General features: G+C 35.7%; 1 protein-coding gene across 5 annotated transcripts; it reads left to right on the top strand.

The window, feature by feature from the left end:
- The first annotated feature begins 537 nt into the window (after positions 1-537).
- Positions 538-22,397, top strand: Eyg (eyegone). Of its 5 annotated transcripts, XM_008194246.3 has the most exons (6): positions 538-1,181; positions 1,237-1,566; positions 5,819-6,061; positions 18,420-18,560; positions 20,783-21,264; positions 21,319-22,397. In XM_008194246.3, the coding sequence occupies exons 2-6, from the start codon at positions 1,368-1,370 to the stop codon at positions 21,772-21,774; spliced, it is 1,521 nt and encodes a 506-aa protein (XP_008192468.1). In that variant the 5' UTR covers positions 538-1,181; positions 1,237-1,367; the 3' UTR covers positions 21,775-22,397. The 5 variants fall into 5 exon arrangements, with proteins under 5 accessions (XP_008192468.1, XP_064214689.1, XP_015834306.1 ...); XM_064358619.1 differs by lacking the exon at positions 538-1,181 and having other exon boundaries at positions 1,190-1,566; positions 5,822-6,061; XM_015978820.2 differs by lacking the exon at positions 538-1,181 and having other exon boundaries at positions 1,190-1,566; positions 21,336-21,680.
- Positions 22,398-24,483: the final 2,086 nt, after the last annotated feature.

The following is a 24,483-nucleotide window of genomic DNA, read 5'->3' as shown; positions in this document are numbered from 1 at the left end:
TGTAATTATACAAAACTCACGACTGTTATGACAACATGAGATCATCAAATTAGAATATATTATGTACTTGCGTATGTAAATTTGCAGGTGCAAGTACAGGTAAGTAGGTGGTGTGTGTTGATAAGCCTATATATTTTTTCTAACAGAAATTATACCACAGTTTGTGGTTTTTTAACCGGATAAAGGTTTTCTCTTAAAAAAATTAGCTAAATCAACTAATTTTCGTGCCTTAAACCTATGACTTAAATTTTGATTTACATCAGTTTCCACGTCATGGATCGTTCTCCTACTGCATCTATAATTAATGAACATCCCTTGATAAAAATCTAGCCTAATGACTCCTCAAAATCATCGTCATGAGAGTAAATTGTTTAATTTTTTTGCAGATATATACGAGGTCTATGCCACATTATTTATTTTTGTCGGCAAATATGTGTGTAGAAATTGTTTTAAAAGTCCGTCCAGTCTTTTATACCCAAAACTATCATCTCAAGAGTAGTTTTAGTAAAATTTCTAAATAGCAAAAATATTCTTACTTAATTTTTGATCGCTTATTTTCTCAATTTTTTGATATTAATTTGGCTTTTTTTGACTATAATAAAGAAGCAATGTTTAATAGATCCAAAAAGGAAATCGTGAAAAACTTACCAAATAGAGGTAAGTAGGTGTTTTTTTTTATAACAGTTAATTGGGTAAAGGTTTCTCTGTTTTAAAAAATTACCCAAATCACGCGTTTGAAAATTTAATTCTGGTTAATTTCCACGTCATGAATGCAATAAATATCGTTCCCCTTTTGCATCTATAATTAATGAAGATCCCGTGATAAAAATCTATCCTGACGCAAGGATTTACATAGTTGCTCAAATCTGCGCCTGAGATCATAAACATGATAAATCAATGATCGGAATATTTGTCGCTAATCAAGTCGATCAATTAACGAGTCTCGGCTTAGGCCGAGTTCAAAGCTTTGATCCGGTCATAAATATGACAGTGCGGCTGGTAATCCCCGTCTGCATTATCGCTCATCTCGGTCTCCGTCTGCCGCCGTTCCCCGGAGCCGTCGTCTCTCTCGATCCGGGCGCAATCCGGTGTAAGCTGAAAGGTAACCAAAGCAGTGGGCAGAGCACAGGAGGGTTCAAGCCTGCCTATCGTGTGAGCACAAGTAGCCAACCGAGCTCGAGGTAGCGCCGCTTACCTGCCAGGTAGCCGCGCACTCATTCAGTGTTGTGCTTGCAGTCGATGAGCTTCAACCTCTTCACCAGAGGAGAGCCTCCAAGGTTTCTGGCGCGCAGTGAACTTGAAACGCGGTGATAACATTAACGAGTGATCGTGTGCAGAGAGGCACCCATGAACAGTGCGCCAGCAAAATGCTAATCTCCAACGGAAACGCGTTGGGAAGCGGAAACGACTTTTCCAATGTTCCTGGACTTTCCGGCTGTTGTCCCGTTCCGGTCGCTCCCGCCGCCCGATCCGCCATTGTCAACTGGAAAATGGACTCCGTCGGGTTGCCTGCCCCTAACACGGCGCCCAGTGTTCTCTCTACGGCCATTCCGCTCTCGCCCACAGGTCAGGTTTTTCAAAATTTTACACCGTGACGATCTTTGCACCAATCACAAACCAAAAAGCTACGCTTTGTTTGTATCGACAAGCAAATGCTCATTTTTTTGTATCAAACACTGCGAGGAAATAAAATCTATGACCACAGCTGCTTGTCTTTTTATTTAAATTATTTTCAGTCATTTAAACATCCAACTTTATGACTAAAACATTAGATTATTATTACATGCATTATTGTAAATCTACATAATGAACTGAATTCAATTTGTATAAAACGTCTTAAAAATGGTTTTCTAACTTTGTCATTGCATATTTATTTCATGACTTGATTATCTTTGTTACTACCTACAGGCATCTGTATATTGTTATGCGGTTATTGTAAAAAAATAAAAGCCAAAATGTGTGCAGAAAAATAATTTTAATTTAAATACACATTAATATTTGATTTACAGGATTATTTCATCTCAATATTTATGTATCTCATTTATTATACAGTTTTCAATAGGTATTTACTTAAAACTAGACAACTTCTATAAATAGATTTTTAAGTTTTCTGTTCGGATTCATCTTTAACTTCGAATGTAGTGTTTCTGTAAGTGAAATATCTTTTCTATGTATTAAGGACATAAGCAGGAGATCGGGGTCGCAGGATTGTTTAAAGCGCACGCCGCAGATAGCGCTTTTATTTTTTCAATATTTCTTTATGTAGGTACTTTATTTTAGTTTCTTCAATTTCAGTTTACTTGATGACAAATTTGGTTTGATTAGTAGGTATAGGAGAGAGACAATTTTTTATGCCTACACTCACATGCCTATAAACAACATTGTGATTTTAACGTAGAAAAACTAGGCCCGATATTCATACCTACTACAAAGATAGATTTTTTAAACTGTTTAACATCTAATCTGGTATATGTAGATATAGATTTTATTTACTATTTCTTAATAACTAAACATAACAATAATCGTAATAAAAAAAGTACCTAACACTAAATAATGTCCACTACAATTTAAAAAAAAATACCTGGTAGGTAGGTACTAATATAAATATAAACTTTTTATCTTATTCTAATTCATTTTTTTCGCTTCATGATGTTGCACCGAAAATCGTCGTAAATAATAAATAAACTTCTTTTTCAAGATTTAGGCACATAACGCAGGCCACCACGTTTTAGTGTTTTCTTAATGATTTCCATCACTGATTTGTCCCTAGATTTCAGTTATAACACAGATTTATCCTTTGATCTAATGATCTTTTGAAGAAAAATTGTTAACCCTTTTTTTCTATATAGACACAAGTACCTACAGATGTGAAATAATATTTTTATTATCCAGGTGATTCACGTAAAGAGCCAAAAAAGCTACACAAAATTGATTTGTCATATAAGTAAAAAAACACTGACAACTTATTTTAGCAGTATTATGTTATGGTTATGACCGAAACTGAAATTATCAATTTTTTTTTTCAAAATTTTCTGCCATGAGAACTAGGCCAGATAATCGCTTTGAGAATAAGAAACTGTGACGTCAAAACTGCCTTTCATGAGAGAACTCTTTTATCTCTAAACTCTCTCATTCACCAAAAACCTGATAAGCATTTAAACATTTTTTTCATAAAATCAAAAATTAATTCTTTCAGTTCAAAATTCTGTCTTGAACTTTTCAGAAACACGTGACACAAGTTTATAAAATCCAAAAGTAATTGATCTTAAAACTGATAATACCAACACTATTAAGACAAAACTGATTTTTATTGCCAGTGCCTTAAAGTGGGGCATGTATTTTGTGTTGCATTGTTAGGCTCGTCAAGTTAGGTGAATCACCTGCTATAATTTATTAAAAAGTAGCGTTTTTGGGTCAATTTTTAATATGATTACGGATTTGAGTTTTTTACGTTTTTTCTTTAGGAGTTGTCGTTAATGCAAGTGATAAGACATTAAGTGACAAATCAAGCAATTAAAATACTTGCATTGAATTCTTAAAATATCACACACCCTGTATATGCAACGGATTGCTAATGTAATAAAAAGAATCTAAATAAATTAGCATTATTAATGACTTTATTAATTCATGTAGTCAATAAGTGATGAATTTTTAATTGTTTGTTACAATAAATAATTTGATTTGGATTTAGTTGTGTCTCCACCATTAATAAAACCACAATATGGGTCAAGCTCCGACATTTGAATATTTAATTCACTAAACTTCCCAATAAAATTATTGCAGCCTGAAGTTACTACCAGAGTTTATAATTATATGATTCACTAAATAAAAATATTACTCAACGCAACCGAATATCTTTCGGTTAAATCGAAGATTTATGATGATAGTTGTGGTTAGAGGCAATCTAACTTTATTTCGAAAACCCACGAAGTTGAGGTATACCGATAAAAATATTTCTATTGGTGGTCCGTCTTGCAAAGAATGCTCCACTCATTCCAACTGTAAATGTTGAAACAAGGCAGTAATTAATCATAATTACTTAGTGCGCCACTTAAATGTTAATTAAAAGTGTAGATATTTCAATTAATTTGAAGGTTCTCTCAAAAAAACTGTTACAATTTTATTTGTTCGTGAAATTGTTAATTTCATAGCAATGATTTTAAACGGATATCTCGAATGGAAAACTCATTAATTACTCGACTTACAGGTGTTTGCTTGATTAAATAGTCCAAATGTGACTTAAGTTGTTTCCGTTGTGATCGATGGTCAAATTTTAAGAATAAATTCACACAAATCATTTATAGGCAGATGTCCCTAGAAAGTACAGGCTAGACGTAACTACAGGTGTTGGGAGAGAAACAGTAATGTTTGTGTCTTTATGCAAAACAGCAATCACTTTTTATTAAATTTTAATGGACTTGGAGCTGTATTTCTTCGATGACATTTATACGCTGTGTTAGTTTCTTTGTTAAAGTTATAGTTTATTCAAAAGATGAACTTTTAATTATACGTTGTTGAAGTTAGCTATCAAACAAGTTGTCTGGAGTGATTGTATCAACTTAAGAGTTGATACAATTTTAGGAATTTTTCAATAATTTTTTTGCAGCTTTCTCTCACATCCTGGTTGCAATTCTCATGGGAACTTATGATTTATGCGTCAATTCTTGCTAGATCAAGTCTAAAATGCATTTTTTCGTGCGGTGAAATCTTGGCGTGGAATGGGAACATCGCCCCCGGTGTTGTTTGACATTTCCAAATTGTATAATTTTTGGTAAAACTGCATAATTATTGTCTCGAACGGCCAGCTGTGAATGAATGACCGGCCGGAGATGCCTGGCAGCATAAAATAATCCGACTGCTTATTTATGTCCAGATAGGCGGTAGCAGCGAGTTTAAATCAACAAAGTGCGAATATAATCTGAAATGAGTGCAACAAATCAAGCGCCTGTTTATAAATCCATCCTCGGCCAAAATGGCGCAAGTCTCGCACTATTAATCCCATTATTTATGTGCAGGAGTGCGACTGCACCCTTAGCTGAATAATTAGTTACATTCTTTGTCGCATGACCGCTAGCGCAGTGAAAAAATCCGTAATCCAACACCGAAGTCTTCTCCGTATAGTGTTACGATTAACATCTTGAACACGAACAAGTTATCAAAAAATTAGGGCGGAAAAAATGAGAAAATTCTCCGCAATCGAGTTGATTATATTATTAGATGCTTCGAGAATCGATGCGACTTATATGGTCGAGCAATTTGTCATGAAGTTTTTTAAATTGCGTCGACATTTTAATTGTGGCGGTTTTTGTTGGTTGCAATATCGTTAATTGATATCAATTATCAGGATTTACAGGTTTACAGACTTAATTCAATGCAGAACGTTTGTATCGACGCAGTATAAATATTAATTATAACAATCATTGAGCGAGTTTCTTAAATACATCAAAAAACGTGAATTAAAATTTTTATTCGATTTATGATGTGCTCCGAATTATAACAAAGCGCGGCCAAACCTACATGGGGTGGTCCTCCAACAACTGTAAATCCGGTGTTTACACTAGAAAAATGAGGTGTTGCCCCCTATCGAGCGCTACCTGCCCAAAAATTGCCCAAACAGGTGCACACTCTCACAGATGCGCCCCTTAATGCATTTAAATTTTATTCCGAAATCGGCCCTTTAAAAGGCTGTATTTTACGCCACTCCAGTCAGCAGAGCAGAAGACAATTCTTCTGTCAGTCCGCCTCTGATTCCAATTAGGATGCAGCGCTCGTCCGAACTTCTTAATCAAGAATTTAACAATTCATATTTGCCTTGCAGTAGCCTCATCGCCGACAATTACCAGTCCTGCTGGGGCCGCGTCGGGAGCCTCGACGGTCCCGTCCTCCCTTGCCCCATCTGCCCTCAGGGAGCTGTACGGAAACGCGGCCACGGCTCCCGGCCATCCGCTCGCTTCGCTAGTCTCGCAACAAAGGTTCCTGGAGTTGTCCAGATTCGGGCTAAGACACTACGACCTGGCCCAGCATATGCTCACCCAACAAGGTGCCGTCACGAAATTGTTGGGTAAGTTTTAATTTCCCTATATGGGATGGCTTTTGATCGAGGGCCTTTTGTAACTGAAGGAAATTGGAAATTGGCAGCAGATGACAATGGAAAATTAATTTTCGACGATAAACGGTGATTTATCGAAGCTTAAGTCCTGGCTTATTAATTTATTAAGTACAAGATCGATGGAAGGCGTTTTTATGGCGCCAAATATGTTGTTTTTGTTGGAATTGTATTATGATGAAACTTTATAAGGGGAGAAGAGCATAATGGTCATTTATTATACCTTGTTTAGGTTTTGGGAATGACTAAACCGTTTTACAAAATTGTGAAACGTTCGTTCGGTATTTTTGCAAAAATGAATTCATTAGTGGGTGGTTTTGAAACAGTCTGTTTCTAGCCGTTAGGGTTTCTAATTGAGGCTAATGTCTGAATGGCGATAAAAGTCTTAAATATCAATGAGTGAAGAACAGAGAGCGACTCATTTGGAATTCATGCGTTTTGCTTGTTTGCATATTGCATTGTTGGAAACGTTGTTCTGAACAAAGATAGGGGCTGGCGCTTCTGAAAGCATATTTTTCAATTAGTGTATTTATCCGTGCTTGCTTATTACTGATTAGATGGCCAATTTAACGTACCGATTAAACGGAATGAATTTTCCTGGAAGTCGCCGATAAATAATATGATTTAGTAAAATCGGGATGTACTTATCCGTGTAATTAGCGACTTGACTGAGTTCTTATTGTCAGAAGCGCGTCATGGTTTGCTTTCGAACAAACGACGGAAGACCAGTTACACGAACAAACGGATTAAGTGTATAATAGTGTGTTATTATTTGCAATATTTCATATTCCGATACATTTACCACATTATCAATTGCGATCTAAAAGCTCCTCTTAAAAAAATTACAGCTTTTGCTTGAGTGCACTCGCTGGTGTTTCAAAGTTCGGTCTTGGATTCCCCGTGAGCTTTATTAACACGTTTGTCTTATTGGAACAAAATCGGGATTATAATTAAGTAGCTCAGTATTTATAAGTGTTCGGTTTGCATTAGCATATCTGATAGTGTGATAGAGATCACGGCTGGTCACTGTGAACAGTTGGCCGATATAAACCATCTTATTTAGTATGTAATCGGTCTTCGAACACCGTATTGTTACCGAGAGAGGGCGAAAACGCCGCCATAAATTTCCACTTAATTGTTGCTGAAAAGCAACCACGATTTATACCGACGAGGCTTGTTGTTATTTATATCCATAATTCGTAATAAATGATAGGATTTCAGACGTAATCCCGAGATTTGTTATAGATTTTAATTACACATTGCCGCTTCGATTAAGATCTTTGTTTTTTACGGACGCTTCCGATAACCATCGTCTTAATCATAGCCATTAAATGAAGCGGGAATTATTTAGGCGCAACCATTCATTACGATCACAAATCGCACCTCGCAGCTCCAGCCGACTATTTTTATAGAGGCGATGACATTGTTGGGATTTTATACCTCTGCAGTAAACGAACTAAACTATTCCATCCATGTATGGATGCATTATTCACTTAAGTAATTAGATATCAATATTTCGTAATTATTTGTAATTTTACATAATTGCACGTCATAACGTCTCATTATCGACTGTAACTATGCCTAACCCATATGATCGGTTTATTAATTTCTCATCTTTCACAAATGCTCAAATAAAAATATTATATACCACTGAAACGTCGTATTATTCTCGTCATGAGACGTGTATAGGTAAATCGAATAATTTCGATAAATTTTTTATAGGAGTTCAAACAAAATGTTGCCTTGGAAGTTGGTTAATCGATCACAAACACATACGACTCTATCCAGTGTATGTAATTGTAACTGGACATGTCAGGATATATTAGATGTTTTAAACGCAACAATTCTGAAAATATTTTTTTGTCAAGACTTTATTAGATCGCAAATTACAAATACATTATTTAACTAATTCGAAAACGCAGACAATTATTTGCTCTAATTTTTGGTCCTTTGTCAAAATGTTTAAAAAAGTCAGTTTATTTATTATTAAAAAAAGCAAAGAACTGTTGAGTAGGGTGAAGATGCCTATTATGACACACCTTTTAAAAAAATACATTTTTTTAAATTTAAATATTTTTTATTGAAAATGAACGTTTTCTGAAGGGGGTATATATTTATTTTCATCAGGAAAACGCAGCAACGATTTCAATTTGTATTTTAGTTTAAAAATTTGATTTTGTCAGATATGTGAAATTTGCCTGTTTAAAAAAAAGAGTTCTCAATATAAGACGACAGTATGCATTCTCAGTATGAGACCCATTTTTTATTAAATAATATAAAATAAAAAATAAACATAACCAACTTTCTAAAACAATAAACCAGTTTTTCTAAAGCAAATTAACATTTTCTATCAAAATAAAAAATAACTCTACAAACAAATTTAAAAATCTTTTTAAATTCACAACAAAGGGCACAGAGAAACCTTTTTGATTTCATTTCTCTGCATTGCGTCTGGATTTATCGGAGGAAGTATAAAATATATCGAACAAACTGCATGATAAATAAATCCTACATAATGTTAGCTCTACGTTAATAACAATCAACAATATTTTGTTATTAATTTTCATCTTTTTATTCACTTGTACGACGAGAGCTGCAAAAATTTTTGCGAATAGGGCACAGAAATTTATGACACAGTTAATTGATTTTGAACACTATCCCCTTGGTGTTGATATAAGACCTATTGACAATGTAAGAACAGTGGTGCCTTTCTTGACCAAAATTTTAACTTGGAAAAAAAATCTTAAACTGTCTCATAACATACCTTCACCCTACGTACATATCCGGTATCAAAAGTCGCAAAATTCAGTTTGATGCGTTGATATTGTTCAAAATATTAACCGTATAGAGATTGGAAACAAAAAATCAATTTAGAAAATAAAAAACTTAAAAAATGTAATTATTCAAATATATTTTACTAATCTATACAATACTCTGTAAAGTTCTATACTTTTTATGCATTTTATAAAATAGTATGCATCCGGAATAACTGTTTCATTTCCTACAGACTGTGAATAACAGTTTCATTCAAATTTTACATTTTTACGCAGCGATGGAATCTTGTAAGTATTCAAATTAAGAAATGTTAAAATTTAAATTTACGAGATGTGTCTTACTAAGTTTGCAAAGATCCTAATCCTACGATTTTTTCCTTTCACACAGGTATCGTTATGTGACATGACATAACATAAAAGAGTTTTTGACTTTTAGAAGTACCTTTTTAAAATTTTTATTATATTGTTTTTGTCTTTTAATAGCAGGATTTTTCCTTCAGTGAATTTGTCACTAGAATCCAGTGTAAGACGGTTTATATATAGAGAAAGTCTAAAGTGACTTGTTTAACCCACAAAATACAAATATTTTCATTTTTTCTAAAAGTTTAAAAAAAGGCGGCATCGTGTTTACATTTTTGGAGCTCAAAAATTCTGTGTTACACTGAATCTTAATGACAAATTAAAAAACTCAGCAGTTAAAAGACAAAAGTAGTTATTAAACGAAATTTATAATAACAGTTTTTATAAGTTTTTATGTATCCACCACCAGAAACCGACGTAATGGAATGGACGGAAAATCAAAATTTATAAGGAAAAAATGCCTGTATGTTTCTTAACTTTTAATTTAAGCCTTTCTTATTTCAAGTAAAATTTATTTTTTTGAGATTTCTATGTTTTAGAACAGACCAGTAAACAATATTATAGTTTATATTTCTTCTAAAAATACTTTTGCAGACACATCTTGATTTTATACTTTCCTTTTATATTCTTAGTTAAAACTGACCAGACCACAAAACGCCACCGTTTGAAAACATACGTAGGTACATAAATTTAGAAATATTTATTGCACCAAATTAATAAAATGTTGTTAATGCTTAATGATAATAATAAAGCAGAATGTTACTGTCAAATTTCGAAAATAGTTCAATTAATAATAAAGATTAGAAGATTTGAGCAATTTGTGGAATGTTAAATATTCGCTTCCACGAAAACCTATAAAACAGATGTTAAGAATGCTGAAAACTTGATTTGGAATTAGGCTTTCCATTATACACATTGTGGAATTTTGAGAGTATTCCGGCGTCAATTTCGAAAATGAGCGGAAATTATTAAGTAGTTTAGATCGGTAAATCGCCAATTACAACAGCATTCAATGCAGATTCGAAGCTACTGTAATGTGAATTGAAGCCGTGAATGGTGTCTGCAATTTACTCTCGAGTCGATTTTTTCAAGTCTCGATAATTATCGCCAATTCAGCCGTCGGAATTTAATTCAGCCGAGATTCAGCCGTGATAAAATTTAGCGGAAATGTTGCAAATTTCGTGTCACAATCTGTTTGCAGTAATTAAAAAATTACGTGTAAAACAATTTTCAGGAGTAATTAATGGAAAAGAGTTTTGTCTGCATTCTGGTGTCAATAGCATGCGATTCTCCGAAGGTGCATTTGTTGCATGTTCTAAAACATGTGTTTGATGTCATCTTTGTGACCGATTATATATTGTAAAAAAGTCCAATCGTCACGACATGTTTAGAATATTGTAAAGATGGCCTTCGTCCTGGGGTGTGTTTCACATAATGTAAGTTCACGGTTTGTGCTTCCGACATTGGAACGAAACCGTATTCATTGGCTGGTCCCTAACGACATGTTTGCGTTTCATTATTTTATTAGAGTAATGAGTAACGCAGTCGCTTTTTTCGAGGGGGACGAATATCGATTCGGCGATGTCGTTGTGTCAGGCTTATTTTTGTTTATTGTGAAGACGAGGTTATATCTTACAAAAATTACAATCCTCATGCACGTAACGTACAATTGAGCTGAAGCATGACTGGTTTTCTCCTGGCCCTCCCTATCGTTCAAGTAATTTTGCTCATCATAAACGGATAGACATGTGTGAGTACCTGCCTTTTACATCCATATAATTACTCCATTGTCATAATTATAATGGGCTATTACTTCAACCCATGCGAGACCTTACGTCTATTCACCGTTTGAGACGCTTTTGCTCAATTTTTCAACGATCGATGCACAAAAACTCGCAGTCAAATATTTAATTTTTCCGAAAAAAGTGTTGGGAAAATGCTGTGCTACTTGATGGCTACAATGCATGGTGAAACCACGTTTATTAAATTAATGCGAGTCAGTTGTTAGTTCACGTATTGGTTTGATTGGTCTTTGAAGTCAAAGAATGTTGCAAACTAATAATTTAGGTCTAACTAATGAAGACTAACCTCACGAAGAGCAATTGCGTGTCAAAAGTCGCAACCAGTGAATACTCATGCAAAATAAGCTTAAAAGGTATTTTGGAAAGTAACTGCATTTAATAACACACGTTTCGTCTGAAATGGTAAATTGTCTTCTTGGAAATTGGCAAAATGATTAACTTTTGTCTTTCAACTCGGCACATGGATGAAAAGAGACGTACAATTAAATTTTTGTTACTCATTGTTCTAGCAATTAGCAGCTTCAAGTAATTAGTATCGCTAAATTGTATGGGTAGCTGCATCTTTTGACATCTTTTCTTGATGATGTAGAAATCACGCAAAATTGTCCATCGATAAATTATAACGCTAAAAGAAGTCAAATCAGTTAAAAAGTGTTTCAAAATATTAATAAATAAATTTAATCAGTAATCACCTAACAATTATCTACTCGTATATCCTACTTTTTTTTTGTTTTGTTGACTTAAATTGTTAACTTATTTTATCAACAAATTTTATTTTACTTAATTGATTCAAGTATTAAACAATTCTCTACGATTGTCCGATTCGTCGAAAAATATGGATCTACGTAGCTCTACAATGTAAAAAATTGGTGTCTTATCAATTTTTCATATTTGATATAAAAAGACTTATCTTTTTTTGATCTCTTGTTGGTTTATTTTAATAACAATACTAAGTGTAGATAATTATAGAAATAATGTCAACTATTTGCATATGGCAGTCATGCGTTTTTAAATTCCTTGATAAGTGTGTGTGACTCTGTGACTGGTTAATTATCCATAGTTGCTTTAATGGTTGATTACAAAATTACTTCTTATTGGTTAGCATATTTTAGCATATGTCCTTGTCGAACGCCTATTGATAAGGCGAATTCTGCTAAATATTCGACGTTACTTGTGTTTGGATTTGCCCCAGTTATTAATTTTTATTTAATTCCGTTTCTTTATTGTTTGAAAATTGTAAATCCGGCCGACGTTTTTAATTTCCGTACAATTCTATAACCAGCAACTCTGTAATAATAGAGTTTGTTATATGATTAAATATTGATGTTAGCGTTCTATTGTTTTCAGTTTCACAAGCTCGACCTGAACGAGGAGGAGTGAAAAATATTTCTATTGTATCAAAGGAATTTTTGATGTGGTTGAAAAAATATTATAGTTATCAATAATAATCGAACTGTGAATTTTCATTGTGAATTTAGATGGTTTGGGTATCAATAACGAGTGTTGTGGATGAGCTTGATTTAATTTCAAAGCGTGACTGTAATTTTGGGTGTGAGCATTAATCGAATTTGGTTTCTTTTGAAGTGGAAAGGCTGAAGACGCGGCGGCAATAAATCTATTGTTGAATTCGAAATAAGTATTTTGAATGCGGAACTGTCATATCAGAAACCTGAGCGATAAATAATGGATCGATATATAATTATACTTAGTTGAAATTACAGAGGAATAGTCAAATGGCAAACGTGCTTAAATAAATAATCCTCGTAGCATTTTAATGCGATATGATAATTCCAGTTATTAGAGATATTAAATGCTCCCAGACAGTCGGCCATTTTGTAGATCGCATGTTAGGGAAACCTTGGCAGAGTAAGTAATAGGTAGGCTGCTTGCACAATGATAACTTGCTAGTTTGCGAGACCGTATAAGAACTTTTGAATTATACACATCAAATCAGAAGAGTTCTACATCTTGCACGGTACACTACCGCCAACACTTCCAACACTATTGGCGCTACTCGAAACTACTCGTTTGCTTTCTGAGCCATAAATAAACAAAGGCGATCGTAGACAGGCGTTAATTATACACACGGACAACTCCTGCACAATGACCAAGAAATATGGCTTTCTCAACCGAAAATCGATGATGAAATATATCATGCATGCATTGGGGCATTTTTACTAGATCTTGCGATCATTCTTCCCCCATTGACTTCTGTTTTACAAAAAACTACAATTATGTGACGCACATAAGTATGCGTGTACCAAGTTGTGACATTGTAATTGGCGGGTACAACTCGTAATTGATTATTATTCGCAGAACGCTTACATTATTTGCATCAAGATTCATTTAGATCTTTTATTTTTTTACCACTAATGGTAAAACTGTGTATGTACTTATAACAAAAAAGAAATCTATACCTAGCCACGAATGTATTCATAACTTCTAACGTTACCTGCATATGAGTCTACTGTAGAACCTAATCAGTTCCTATTTTATAAAGTGAATTCTGAAAAACATGAACAAAATTTGCACAGGGTGAAAAAAATGTTATTTGGATACTTTAACCAACAATTTTGACTTCTTGGCACAAATTAGGCTGTAGGTGTACCATTAAATTTTTTATACAAAACAAGAATCCAAAGAGTAAATTTAGTTACAATCCCCCAAAAAAATCCGAGACGCAACCCGTAAAAATTTACTACAAGAAAAATAACGCGAATGCATTGATGTAAGGATATAATTGAAAAATAAAATTATTCCAAAAAAATATTATGTCTCTTTCACTTCAGACAAGCACTGTGATTTTTTCACAATTATTATTCCACTGCATGTTTAAGTATACAGCAGCTAAAGGGATATACCTAAATAATTTATTAATGTTCCTTTTTGTACTATAGGTTCCTAGTACTCATTAGTTATGTACGAAAAACACACAAAAATTTATTTAATTGTACTAAACTTAAAAATATTTTTCAAGTAGCCAACATTTTTCTTCAAACCAATTTTTTTTCAAAACAGAGTTGAAAGACTGCTAATAATAAACACCTCCAAGATGTTTTTCACAACCAGTTTTTTTTACAATAATTATTTTTATTTATAGTGAGGTATTTTTAAATAGATATGTCTACCCAATTAAAAAACAAGAAAGCTTTTGCAAGGGTAAATTTACGAACTGATTACTGATTACAAATACTCACAAAGTTATGCAAGTATAGAACTAAGTGTTTTGTGCCTAAAAGATGTACGTTATAAAAAACTAATTAGTACACAATTGACTACTTTAAAAATGTGATAATTTTCTAAAAATAATTTTTTTGAAATTCATTAATTTTTGGAGATACAAATAGTATTTTTTTAATCAGTGTTTTTTTAATAAATGACTAAAATTGGGTTTCGAGCTCTTTACGAAGATTTTTCGAATTTATATTCATGGATGTTTTTATTCTAGTAATTTGATGCGTCAATTTTTTTGCAAATAAAAAACATCCATAGATACAACTATTTTAGGCAGGTTTTAAAAATCTTCGTAATGAGCTCAGAATGCAAATTTAAAAATTAGAAAACACTGGTTTAAAAACATTGTGATAATTAGAAGTCATTTTTAGAGTATAATCTTTTACCAAAAAATTTGCCGCAGTGTTTGAATATGTCCAAAAACTAAAAGGAATTTCAAAAAAAATATTTGGAAAAATGATCACTTTTTTTAATTAATATTTTGGTAAGCTACATAGTTTAGGAACAAAACTTTTGGTTTCATACATTTGTTTATATCTATGTATTTAGTTTATAATTTTTTTATATTTGAATATTTTTTAAATTTTTATTTTTTTAACTTTTAACATTTAAACGTCTTTAGTCCTTTGCCAATATTTTTGACTACGCCATGTCATGCGCTCGGTGGGGAACGTTTTTCCTTTCCTGATCTGAAGTGACCCGACCTAAAATAATAATCTAACTAAATATAATATGTTTTGAATAGTGATTTACGTATTTGGTTTCATTTTTGTCCTATTATTTTTTTTATAAAAACCGTAATTATAGTCAGTTTTGAACATAATTCATATGACATTTCCTGAATTATTTTTAGTAGGGACAAGAAGTAGAAATCAACAGTTTATCTTGTTAAATATCAACTTTTTCTGGATGTATGTGTAATTGACTTATTTGATTTTCCTGTTTAAATCATAATCTTGTCACTATTAATTATTATTAGCATTAGTGCTGACGCCATTTTAGCTCATTTGTTATTAATTATCACAATTAAGTAATAGATTATATCATAGAATACAGGTGTAATTGATATAAGTCAGAGATGGCTATTAAATTGCCGCGTGTAGTAATTTTTAGATAAGTAACCAGAAAATTTTGTTGAGTGAATTTAAGTAGCGATTTTACACCTATTCTTGTGTATATTGGAGCTCATTAAACAAGAAAGAAATGCTGAAACAAGATTTAATCCAATATAATTAATAGGCACCTAATACCTCTTGCGTGCGAAACCGTTGAGTAAACGTTAAATTCTCTTCTGACATGATTAGAAATTTATATCGTAACCTGAGGAAAATTGGTCACGTAGAAAAAAAATCGCTGAAACTAGAAGTATAGGCATTTTTATAGCTTACGGGACTGCTTGAACTCGACGAAGCTGGTGACTGGGTTATAAACAGTTCGTAGAATTGGGCGTAGCGAACAAAAATTAAAAAGGCCCTGGTCAAAGTGGGTCGTTTTTTGCAGCGTATTGTTTGGAATTAATCGAATAAAAGTGCTTTCGCTTGTGATTCAAAAATTTATTAGTTAAGAAAGTATTATTCGATTGTGCTTTTGGGCGAAAGCGGCGTTTAATTACGTTCATCGGGCACACCTGTGGTTTTTTATTTCGGAAAATAATAATATGTAGCGTAAATACGTCCGTTCTCCATAAAAACTGTCCATGAATAATGCATGATTGATTTATCTTCCTAAACATAAATGTTTTGCAACATTAAGTACGTTTTTAACCAATTAAGATACGATCGAATATTCACGTTACATGATTTTGCAGTAAACATTCACAAATATTTGTGATAATTGGTCGCGATACGGGGGTAATAACATAATGTGACTGTATTTAAAATGTCCTGCGGAAATAAATAACGAACGCTAAAGGATTATGAAAAAGTAATAATTACACTTGCATGTATACAAAGTGTTCCAAGTAGCCGGAGAGCTCGGGGCGCTCCATCCATGCTCTACGGTCTCACGCAAACCCAGCTTGGGTGCCCACGGATCGGACAATTCCTTTAATGTCCTTTAATATCCATGCGTGTGACCGTGCTTTGAGCTTTCGCCCAGAGCAACGCTCCCGAGCCGGCAGTTTTTGCGCGGTCTTTCCGAAAACGTGCGCTTAGATTTCGTATTTGAGACATGTCGGAAAATTCGGGGAATGCCGCTGGAAAAGGAAAAAAGGCAGCAGCAATAATTCCGCTAAAAACTTTATTGCTTACTGTTATGCCAAAGTAAGCATTGTTGTTTTGGAAAAACGAGTAAAAAGCTAAGCATTGATACAATGGTTTCCTTAAATAGTGCTAATAAGAACTTTGCAAACAGAATACATCATGAAATCTGAGGAGTGACAAAAACCAGGCATCCATTCGGCGTACGCCGAAGAATGTAGCGCGGCCGATAAATATCGGCTATTGCAGGAACAAATTTATAGACAAGCTAACCGAACGTGGCCGTTTCAATTTACAACTTTTGTATGTAGTTTTTTTTATGTCGATGCGGTTTTTTCTACGGCCGCGTGTCTTGCATCTGTCCGTGTTCCATTATTCAACGCGATTTTCTCCAAATACTATTAATATTTGAGCGCAAGCTGGACCGAATTTCCGAAAAAAGATACGACACATATCGTCACGTGGAAGAAACTAAATCAGAGTGGGTTTCGATGATGAAAGATTATCGCTGGCTGCCTCGCTGCAAATCTTCCGACCAGTCTGAATACTATGTCCATAAAGGATTTTTATATCACTTTAATGACACAAGTTTTTGTTTGCCAAAATTTATAAGACCGTTTAAGTGTGTCGTGAATTTATAAGCAGAAGACAAGGGAAGTGACTGGCGTGGATGAATGTACCCTTCTTTAACTATAGACGTGGCAGATGTCGCGCTGATATTTATTGTTCTTCAACTTGAATACAGGTCATCACTAACATAAAGCAGGTGGTAATCCTTTATTTTGTAACTCTGCTAAATGGCAACAATTCTCCTCTTATTAGCCAAATTACCACACTGCACACGACTAAATGTAAATGGAGAAGAATCAACTTAACGGGACATTTCTTTCGTGCAAAAACTTTTTTCATAATTTTGTATTTTATTCAGTCTTTGTGGAATAAAAATATTTCAAATTGCAATTTTCAACAAAACAAACACTGTTTTTATCGTTATTCATACTTATATGTACAAAAATATAGTCTTGGCAGCATAATTTTGCGATTTTACTTTAGAGACTTTAATGGTAGATCAAGCAGGTAAATGTGGTCGTTTTAGTTAATGGGTTGGGCTTGCAGTAAACAATTTAATTATTTTTTCAATCAAATTCTCATCAACAAAAACAGTCCTAACCCGCTACTGAATTCAAAAATTCGTCTCCAATTATTGCCTGGGCTGACCAGATCTGTTTTCATAATTATTGAATTTTATTTAGTGTTTGTGTAGTATCAAACAATTTCATGATTGCAATTTCCTACTAAACAGACATTGTTTTTTATCATTATGTATATTTAAAAGTAAAAAATTTGGTCTTGGTACCATTATTTGGCGATTTTACAAGAGAGACTTCAATGGTAGATGAGGCAGGTAAATGTGGTCGTTTTAATTAATGGGTTAGGATTGCAGTAAACACTTTCATTATTTTTCATATCAAAGTCCCGTCAACAAACAAATTCGTCTCCAACCATTTTAGAGCGTTCACTGCCTGGACTGGCCAGATCTGTTTTCATAAATACCTGAAAATTTTACGCTGAACGTTTAGAATCGATTAAGTACAAAAATAGAATAGTATTTGTTCCAACGTATCTCCGAGGTATTTTCTTGGTAATAATCATTCAAAATTATACCATTCGTGCTTTTTGTTCTGAATTTGGTCTTTTTCGTTTGGAATTACTTCGAATTATGGAAGAACTCATGCCCGTTATGACTATTTTTTTGTTTAACTTTGAGAATAAATTGTTACGCTTATTATCCTTCCGAGAAATTGGTGGTAGTGCACTCTTTTCGAATCAGCATAACTTTTAGCCTCTTCCGCTCTTTGAAAGTTTTTTTACCAAACCGTAACGAGAAAATTTCCGTGTACAAGGTGAAACCAATTGTGGTTACCAAAATTGTCATTTTTTGCAGGCACGCTTCGACCGCCTGGACTAATCGGTGGCAGCAAGCCCAAAGTGGCAACTCCAGCCGTAGTCTCGAAGATAGAACAGTACAAAAGAGAGAATCCGACGATTTTCGCATGGGAAATCCGAGAGAGATTGATATCAGAAGGTGAGTAAAAACGCGCCCATTACTCGCAAACGAAAAATTAGCAATTAGCCGGCGATTATAATTATTACGGAAATGATTTTCACAGAACTAGAAACGCCACCTAATTATTATCATACACGATTTTTGTGCGTGTCAATTTAAACCCAACATAATTAAATAAAATTAAAAGAGATATACGTTCCGTGACGGAACCGTGACTTTTCGAAAAGAAAAAAATTACTGCGTGTGAATGAAAACACTTATTTCGATCAACAAAACCGCAGGTAAAATAACCAAAAGAAATGACAATGTTTAAGGGGCCTTATATTGTTTAGGTTGGCCAAACTGCCAGTGCCGAGCCGGTTATTGTTACGGAAAACCACACCTAATTATACGTATTGTGAATGTAGGGAGGATAACGTAAATTATACTGTTTTTTTTTTTCGGATAAAAGACGCTTGCAACCATAATGCAGTCAAGAATTTATGTTTTCGACAACTTCAATTAAATGAGACTTTCTGGCAAGCAGGAACGGGTAATTAGCCTTACGGCTAGCGCCTTCCATTTAAATCAATGGCGGTTTGTGCAAGCAGTGTTTCAATTTTGAGATTTTTTCAAAATAAATCGCGTCTAAAGCCTCGGGCAATCGTCTTACTTCTTCATTTTGTCTCCGCCACTGAGCAGTCTCGGATCTCAATTGTATCGGCCCCCGGGACAAATCGGAACCCACCTCATGTAATTATACTGTGACTGATGAATGATTAATAATTGTATATTTATCATACGGATGCATTGATCATGATCACACTTGGATGCAAGGATGAGATACCATCGCTTCGATTTGATTTATCTGCACGTTAATTCCTTATTCAGACCCTCTGGCTCCAGCGTGTCTATCAATAAATTCAATCCCAAGCGGTGTTTCCTTCATTTAGTTACTTTATTTCTTCTCTTTCGGCGTTACCACCGGTACCAATTGAATTTTTTAAGTCTAATTATGTAACTGGGAAGATGATACTTCATGGTGGGCCCAATTGCAAATATTCATTTAAAATAATAAGAGCGAGTCTGCCTCAATTCAATGGTCAAGTTGGATATGGTCATTCAATTGGACACGCGACTCAAAGGAAGGATTGTCTGTTGGATTCTTTGTGCGGCGCTCACGCCTTATAATGGCACATGTAGTTCCGTCTCTATTACATTCCAGCACTATTGTAGAGAAGGATTTGTAATTGAATAATATTTTTCTCGCATCAGGGCGTATTCAGCCACAAGCGCGATAATTCGGAGCACCTATTGATGTGCCGCTGAGCTGGACTTAGATTTATCGTTTGGTCTGGAAAGGTTGCAATAACGTGTCAACCATCTGCGCGGTTTCTGGCTGTGATTGAGATAATGGCGTGGCTTCCGGAAGGCTGGAATTTCGAGCCGGCCGTGACAATGGCAGTGTTTGAATGTCTTTGGATTTGGTTATTGGAACGAATTCGAGTGTTGGTTGAGAGCGTCGCTGAAGGTTGCTTTGAGCCGTTGTCAGTGTCGTTGTGAGTGTGACATTTTATTTAAGCGAGGCGAGTTTAATTAAGAAGCTTCCTACTTAAGGATTAGTCGAACCTTGAAAACATTTAGGATATGGTTGTAGCGGATGTATCCCAAGTAATTGCTCGACTGTGTGAGTAGGGATTGTGTTGAACGGTCCGGTGCGCAATCTAGTTAACGTGAAATCTCGATTTCATTTGTCACACAGAGGTGTGGTGCCGGCGAAGAAATGAGACCAATCACGCCCCCTGGTGCGCAGAAAAGATCGCAAGGCGAGGGTAGCACATCTGCAGACCACCAGACCGAGAATTGTCCGGAATTCCGGAAGATATAACTCGCAACTGCCAACTCATCGTGCAATCAAAATTTCCTCCGTATCGATAATAATTACGACGTCTTCGTATTGTTTCCCAAGATCACTTCTTAAACTCGAGGGTACTCGAGGAACTATTCATTCTTTTGTGGTCAAGTCGAGGATCTTCACTTCGATTAAACAAACAGTCTGCCCAGTCATTACGTTCGAGGGTTTTTAAGAAATAAAAACGTCGACTTGCCAATCCAATCTTTCTCGGAAACACAACCGACGAGTTCGACTTTCGGAGAATCTTCTCCATTTCATATTGCACACGGGACTAATGATGGGCGATTATCTTGTCAGCCAGCAGATCACAAAAGATTTAACACTTTACGGTAATTATTCATTGCAGGTGTGTGCACTAATGCGACGGCTCCATCCGTGAGTAGCATCAACAGGATACTCAGAAATCGCGCGGCGGAAAGAGCTGCCGCGGAATTCGCCCGAGCTGCTGGCTATGGCCTCTACCACCCCCATCCTTACGCAGCAGCTGCTGCTGCCTTCCCTTGGCATTCACCTCTGTGGCCTAACAGTCCTCTGGGACTCCAACCTCCAGGCGCCGGTTCGTCCATGATGGCCGGCTCCCCCAGCTCCTCTGGATCCCCACATCCCGACCACGGCCTTCTCAACTCACCTCCTGGCACCCACCCCGACAGCAAAGACGATTCGAGTCTGGACAGCTCCGAGCAACCCAAATTTAGAAGAAACCGGACAACTTTCAGCCCCGATCAGTTGGAAGAGCTGGAAAAGGAGTTCGAGAAGAGCCACTATCCGTGCGTTTCGACGCGGGAGCGTCTCGCGTCGAAGACTTCGCTGTCGGAGGCCCGGGTTCAGGTACGTCTTCAATCTAACATTCATACATCGGACTAATGGTGGTATTGAAACCAGGTTTGGTTTTCTAACAGACGAGCGAAATGGAGACGCCACCAGCGCATGAACCTGCTAAAGCAGTCCTCTCCGGGCCCGCAAGGCAGCCAGTCTTCGATGTTCGGCGGCCGCTTGACGCCCTCACCGCACTACACAGCCGCTTCCACCCCTGGCTCGCCGCTTACTACTCGCACCGGGGGACCGACGGCTTCCTCCCTTTTGTTGCAGATGGGCGGAGAAAATAGTGCCTTCAAAGCTTTGGTACCGAACCAATTGCTGGCGCATGATAACATGAGACGTCTCAGTGATTACGCGACGGATTCCGAGGAGGAGATCAACGTCAACGACGAGTCGGATAACGACGAGCCACGGAGGCGGAGGTCGCGCTCTTCGAGTCCCGTCGAAGTAGTCGACTCACCGGCCAAAGAGACGCCCACATGTCAGCCTTTGCAGCTCACTATGCACGATCGCGATTAATTTACGATTACGTACATGGTGAAACAACATTACCAAAGCAATTCAACTCTTATAACACTTATTTATCTCTGTAAATACTATTTAAATGACGCGACGGATACACCAAAAGGTTCCTCCACTCGGCCCGATAATTAACACAGATGGCAGTTTTGTTCCAAAATCAAAAAAGACTTAAGCTCACTATTCAGTATTAGCGAATTAAGAAGTCAAAATTTTTGGTAGCAAGTCAGGTCAGGTCAAATTATTTCAAACCCCTACTAGTCATTTCTTGTTTTGATTTTGGAACCGTTGTCGCCGGTGACCCGAGTCCCTCACCTAGTGTTGGTTTCGTAGGAGTAATCTGATGCGAGGATCATAGAAATAACTGGACGCACTTGTAAATAATAGAAGAATGAGTCGTACTGTCTGAACGTACTTGTAGAATAGGAGGAAATTGTTGATATTTAAATTATGTGTATATGGAAGACGAGGAAATCGTCTTGGCTTAATAAATTGCCTGGTTGTCGTGTTGTTAGAGAGCGTAGGCTTTTCTAATGAATGGACAGCCGCGGCAACTCGTCCATTGTATAGTAGCCGTAAGAAACTGTAATAATTGTTAACGAAATACAATTTGCATAAACGTTTGTCTGAGTTATCATTGATCCGTTCCAGTTAAAAATCCGTTGCTCGGAGAGCAATACTCCGCCGGTTAGTTTCCTTAAAGGTAGGAAAAGACTTCCTTATTACATTTGATTTGATTGATGAATTAAACATTAACGATTTATTCGCTTGTTGTGAGACCGAATCGCATTGGAAACAGAAATGTAAATGCTGTTTTGAAATAAACGTGGAATTCCGATATTCAGCGTCGTGTTAACACAATAAGGAGTGTCGACGAAAGTGGATGGTAGCCGTGTGGATTTATGAGTTGAACTAATACTTGTAGGTCGATAACAAGACGGCATCGCGTCGTAAACCAGCCGGGAATGTGTGTGATTTTTCGAAAATTCGGGCCGCGACATTGAAGAAGACATCACGGGGTCGTAAAATTAAAAGTGCTCGTAAAATTTAACGACAGATTATGGATTCATTTCGAGCTGATTAATTTGTTGGGTTTACGAGAGCGATAGCGGACAAATTTGTAATAAATTCCATGGTCGAGCTGAATTTGTTTGGAAAACTATTCGGAGGTGTTGAGAAATCAGGTTCTGCTCCGGATATTTTTCTTAATTAAGAGTCGCCTCGCGTGTTTTCGGATTTTCGGTTAATTTATGTGGAGCTAATCGGAGGTGATAAAACTTTGGGGCATTTTATTTAATTAAAAGATTAGATGGACGGATGACCGAAAATCAAACACGTTGAAATATGGAAGCGATTAAGCCCGTTTTATGGTTAATAAGCACTCCCGACCGGATTATTTTATATCGGTCGTAACTCAGCCACAAATTTTCTCCGTTTATCTGGCGGGACATTTGAACATATTAATTCTTGGCGGTGTGGGCGTTTACGTGCCAATTATTTTACAATGGTGTTTGCTTCGTTAAGATTTTATGGCGACTAAAGTGTCTCAAAAGTGCGAATAAGCGCACAGAATCTCACATCGAATTTATGTCTTTCCATTTTACAAACCTGAAATGGTCGTTCGAGTGTTTTTCATTGATACTCATTTATATACAGAAATAATTAGACTCTATTAAGATTTGCATACATAATTCGGGTTCTGTTTCAGGACCACGCGATATTCCTCGACTGACTAATTCGGGCTCCGGTGGCTCGGATTGAGACACTATTGTAATATATTGCTGCGATTGGAGACGTAATCCTGTTCAACACCGGACAAGCTCTGTTCAACAGTGCTCGAAATTTGCATAACCGGATAGTTCACTTTAACAGCGATCTTTATAACTTTATTTGTTTAAACGCAATTTCGATTATAGCCCCACAGTTTCGAGGACTATTCCCGTAATAGTTATTATGACACATTTAAAACAAGCTTATAAATCGAGCGTAATTACCTATACTAATGCGAGATAAGTTTAATGATGTTTCGTGTACAAATTAATTGCGTTCACTGACTATTTTATTACCTCACACTTCAACATTGTATACAAAAGAGTACTTTTTCGATGTGGGCTGAAATTGGCATTCCTTTAATGTTAATCGGAATTTAGCACTGCACAAATTAACCGGAAACTAATTAAATTCTCGGCTCTCATCGCGTACTTTGCATATCGTAAAATATTAACGTGAATTTTATTAAACAGCAGTCAAACCTGTCAGAAATCATTAACTCAAACAATACGCTCGAAACATTAATTTTATTCATAAATAACAGATTGTTCTCATGTTTCGATCAATTTACATTTTGATTAACCTGCCGGAATTTTAGACGAATCGCCGAACTTTAGGTGAATGGTAGCAAAAAATCAATTAATGACTGGTTAATTTCACTACACAGCTGAGATGATGCCAAATTTAGCAAACACCTGGAGAGAAAATAGATAGTAACTTGCAACTTATTCCGTCACCTAATAAATTCAATTTGAAGCTTTACAAAAACTGCAAGGAATATTTATTACGTCTAACAGGTGTCGTTTGTTTAACAAGTAACGAATACTCTATTTAATAGCAGGTTTTGGGAGGTTTCACTCATTGTAAAGAGCTTAGTACTGTTACAGGCCTCATTGATGGTAATCTTTTACAAAAATGGTATATCTGATCGTAACATCA

Source organism: Tribolium castaneum, chromosome 9, assembly GCF_031307605.1.
Source record: "Tribolium castaneum strain GA2 chromosome 9, icTriCast1.1, whole genome shotgun sequence".
In the NCBI taxonomy this organism is placed as follows: Eukaryota; Metazoa; Arthropoda; class Insecta; order Coleoptera; family Tenebrionidae; genus Tribolium; species Tribolium castaneum.
The sequence above is the reverse complement of the archived record's forward strand: the minus strand, read 5'-3'. Positions and strand labels throughout refer to the sequence as shown.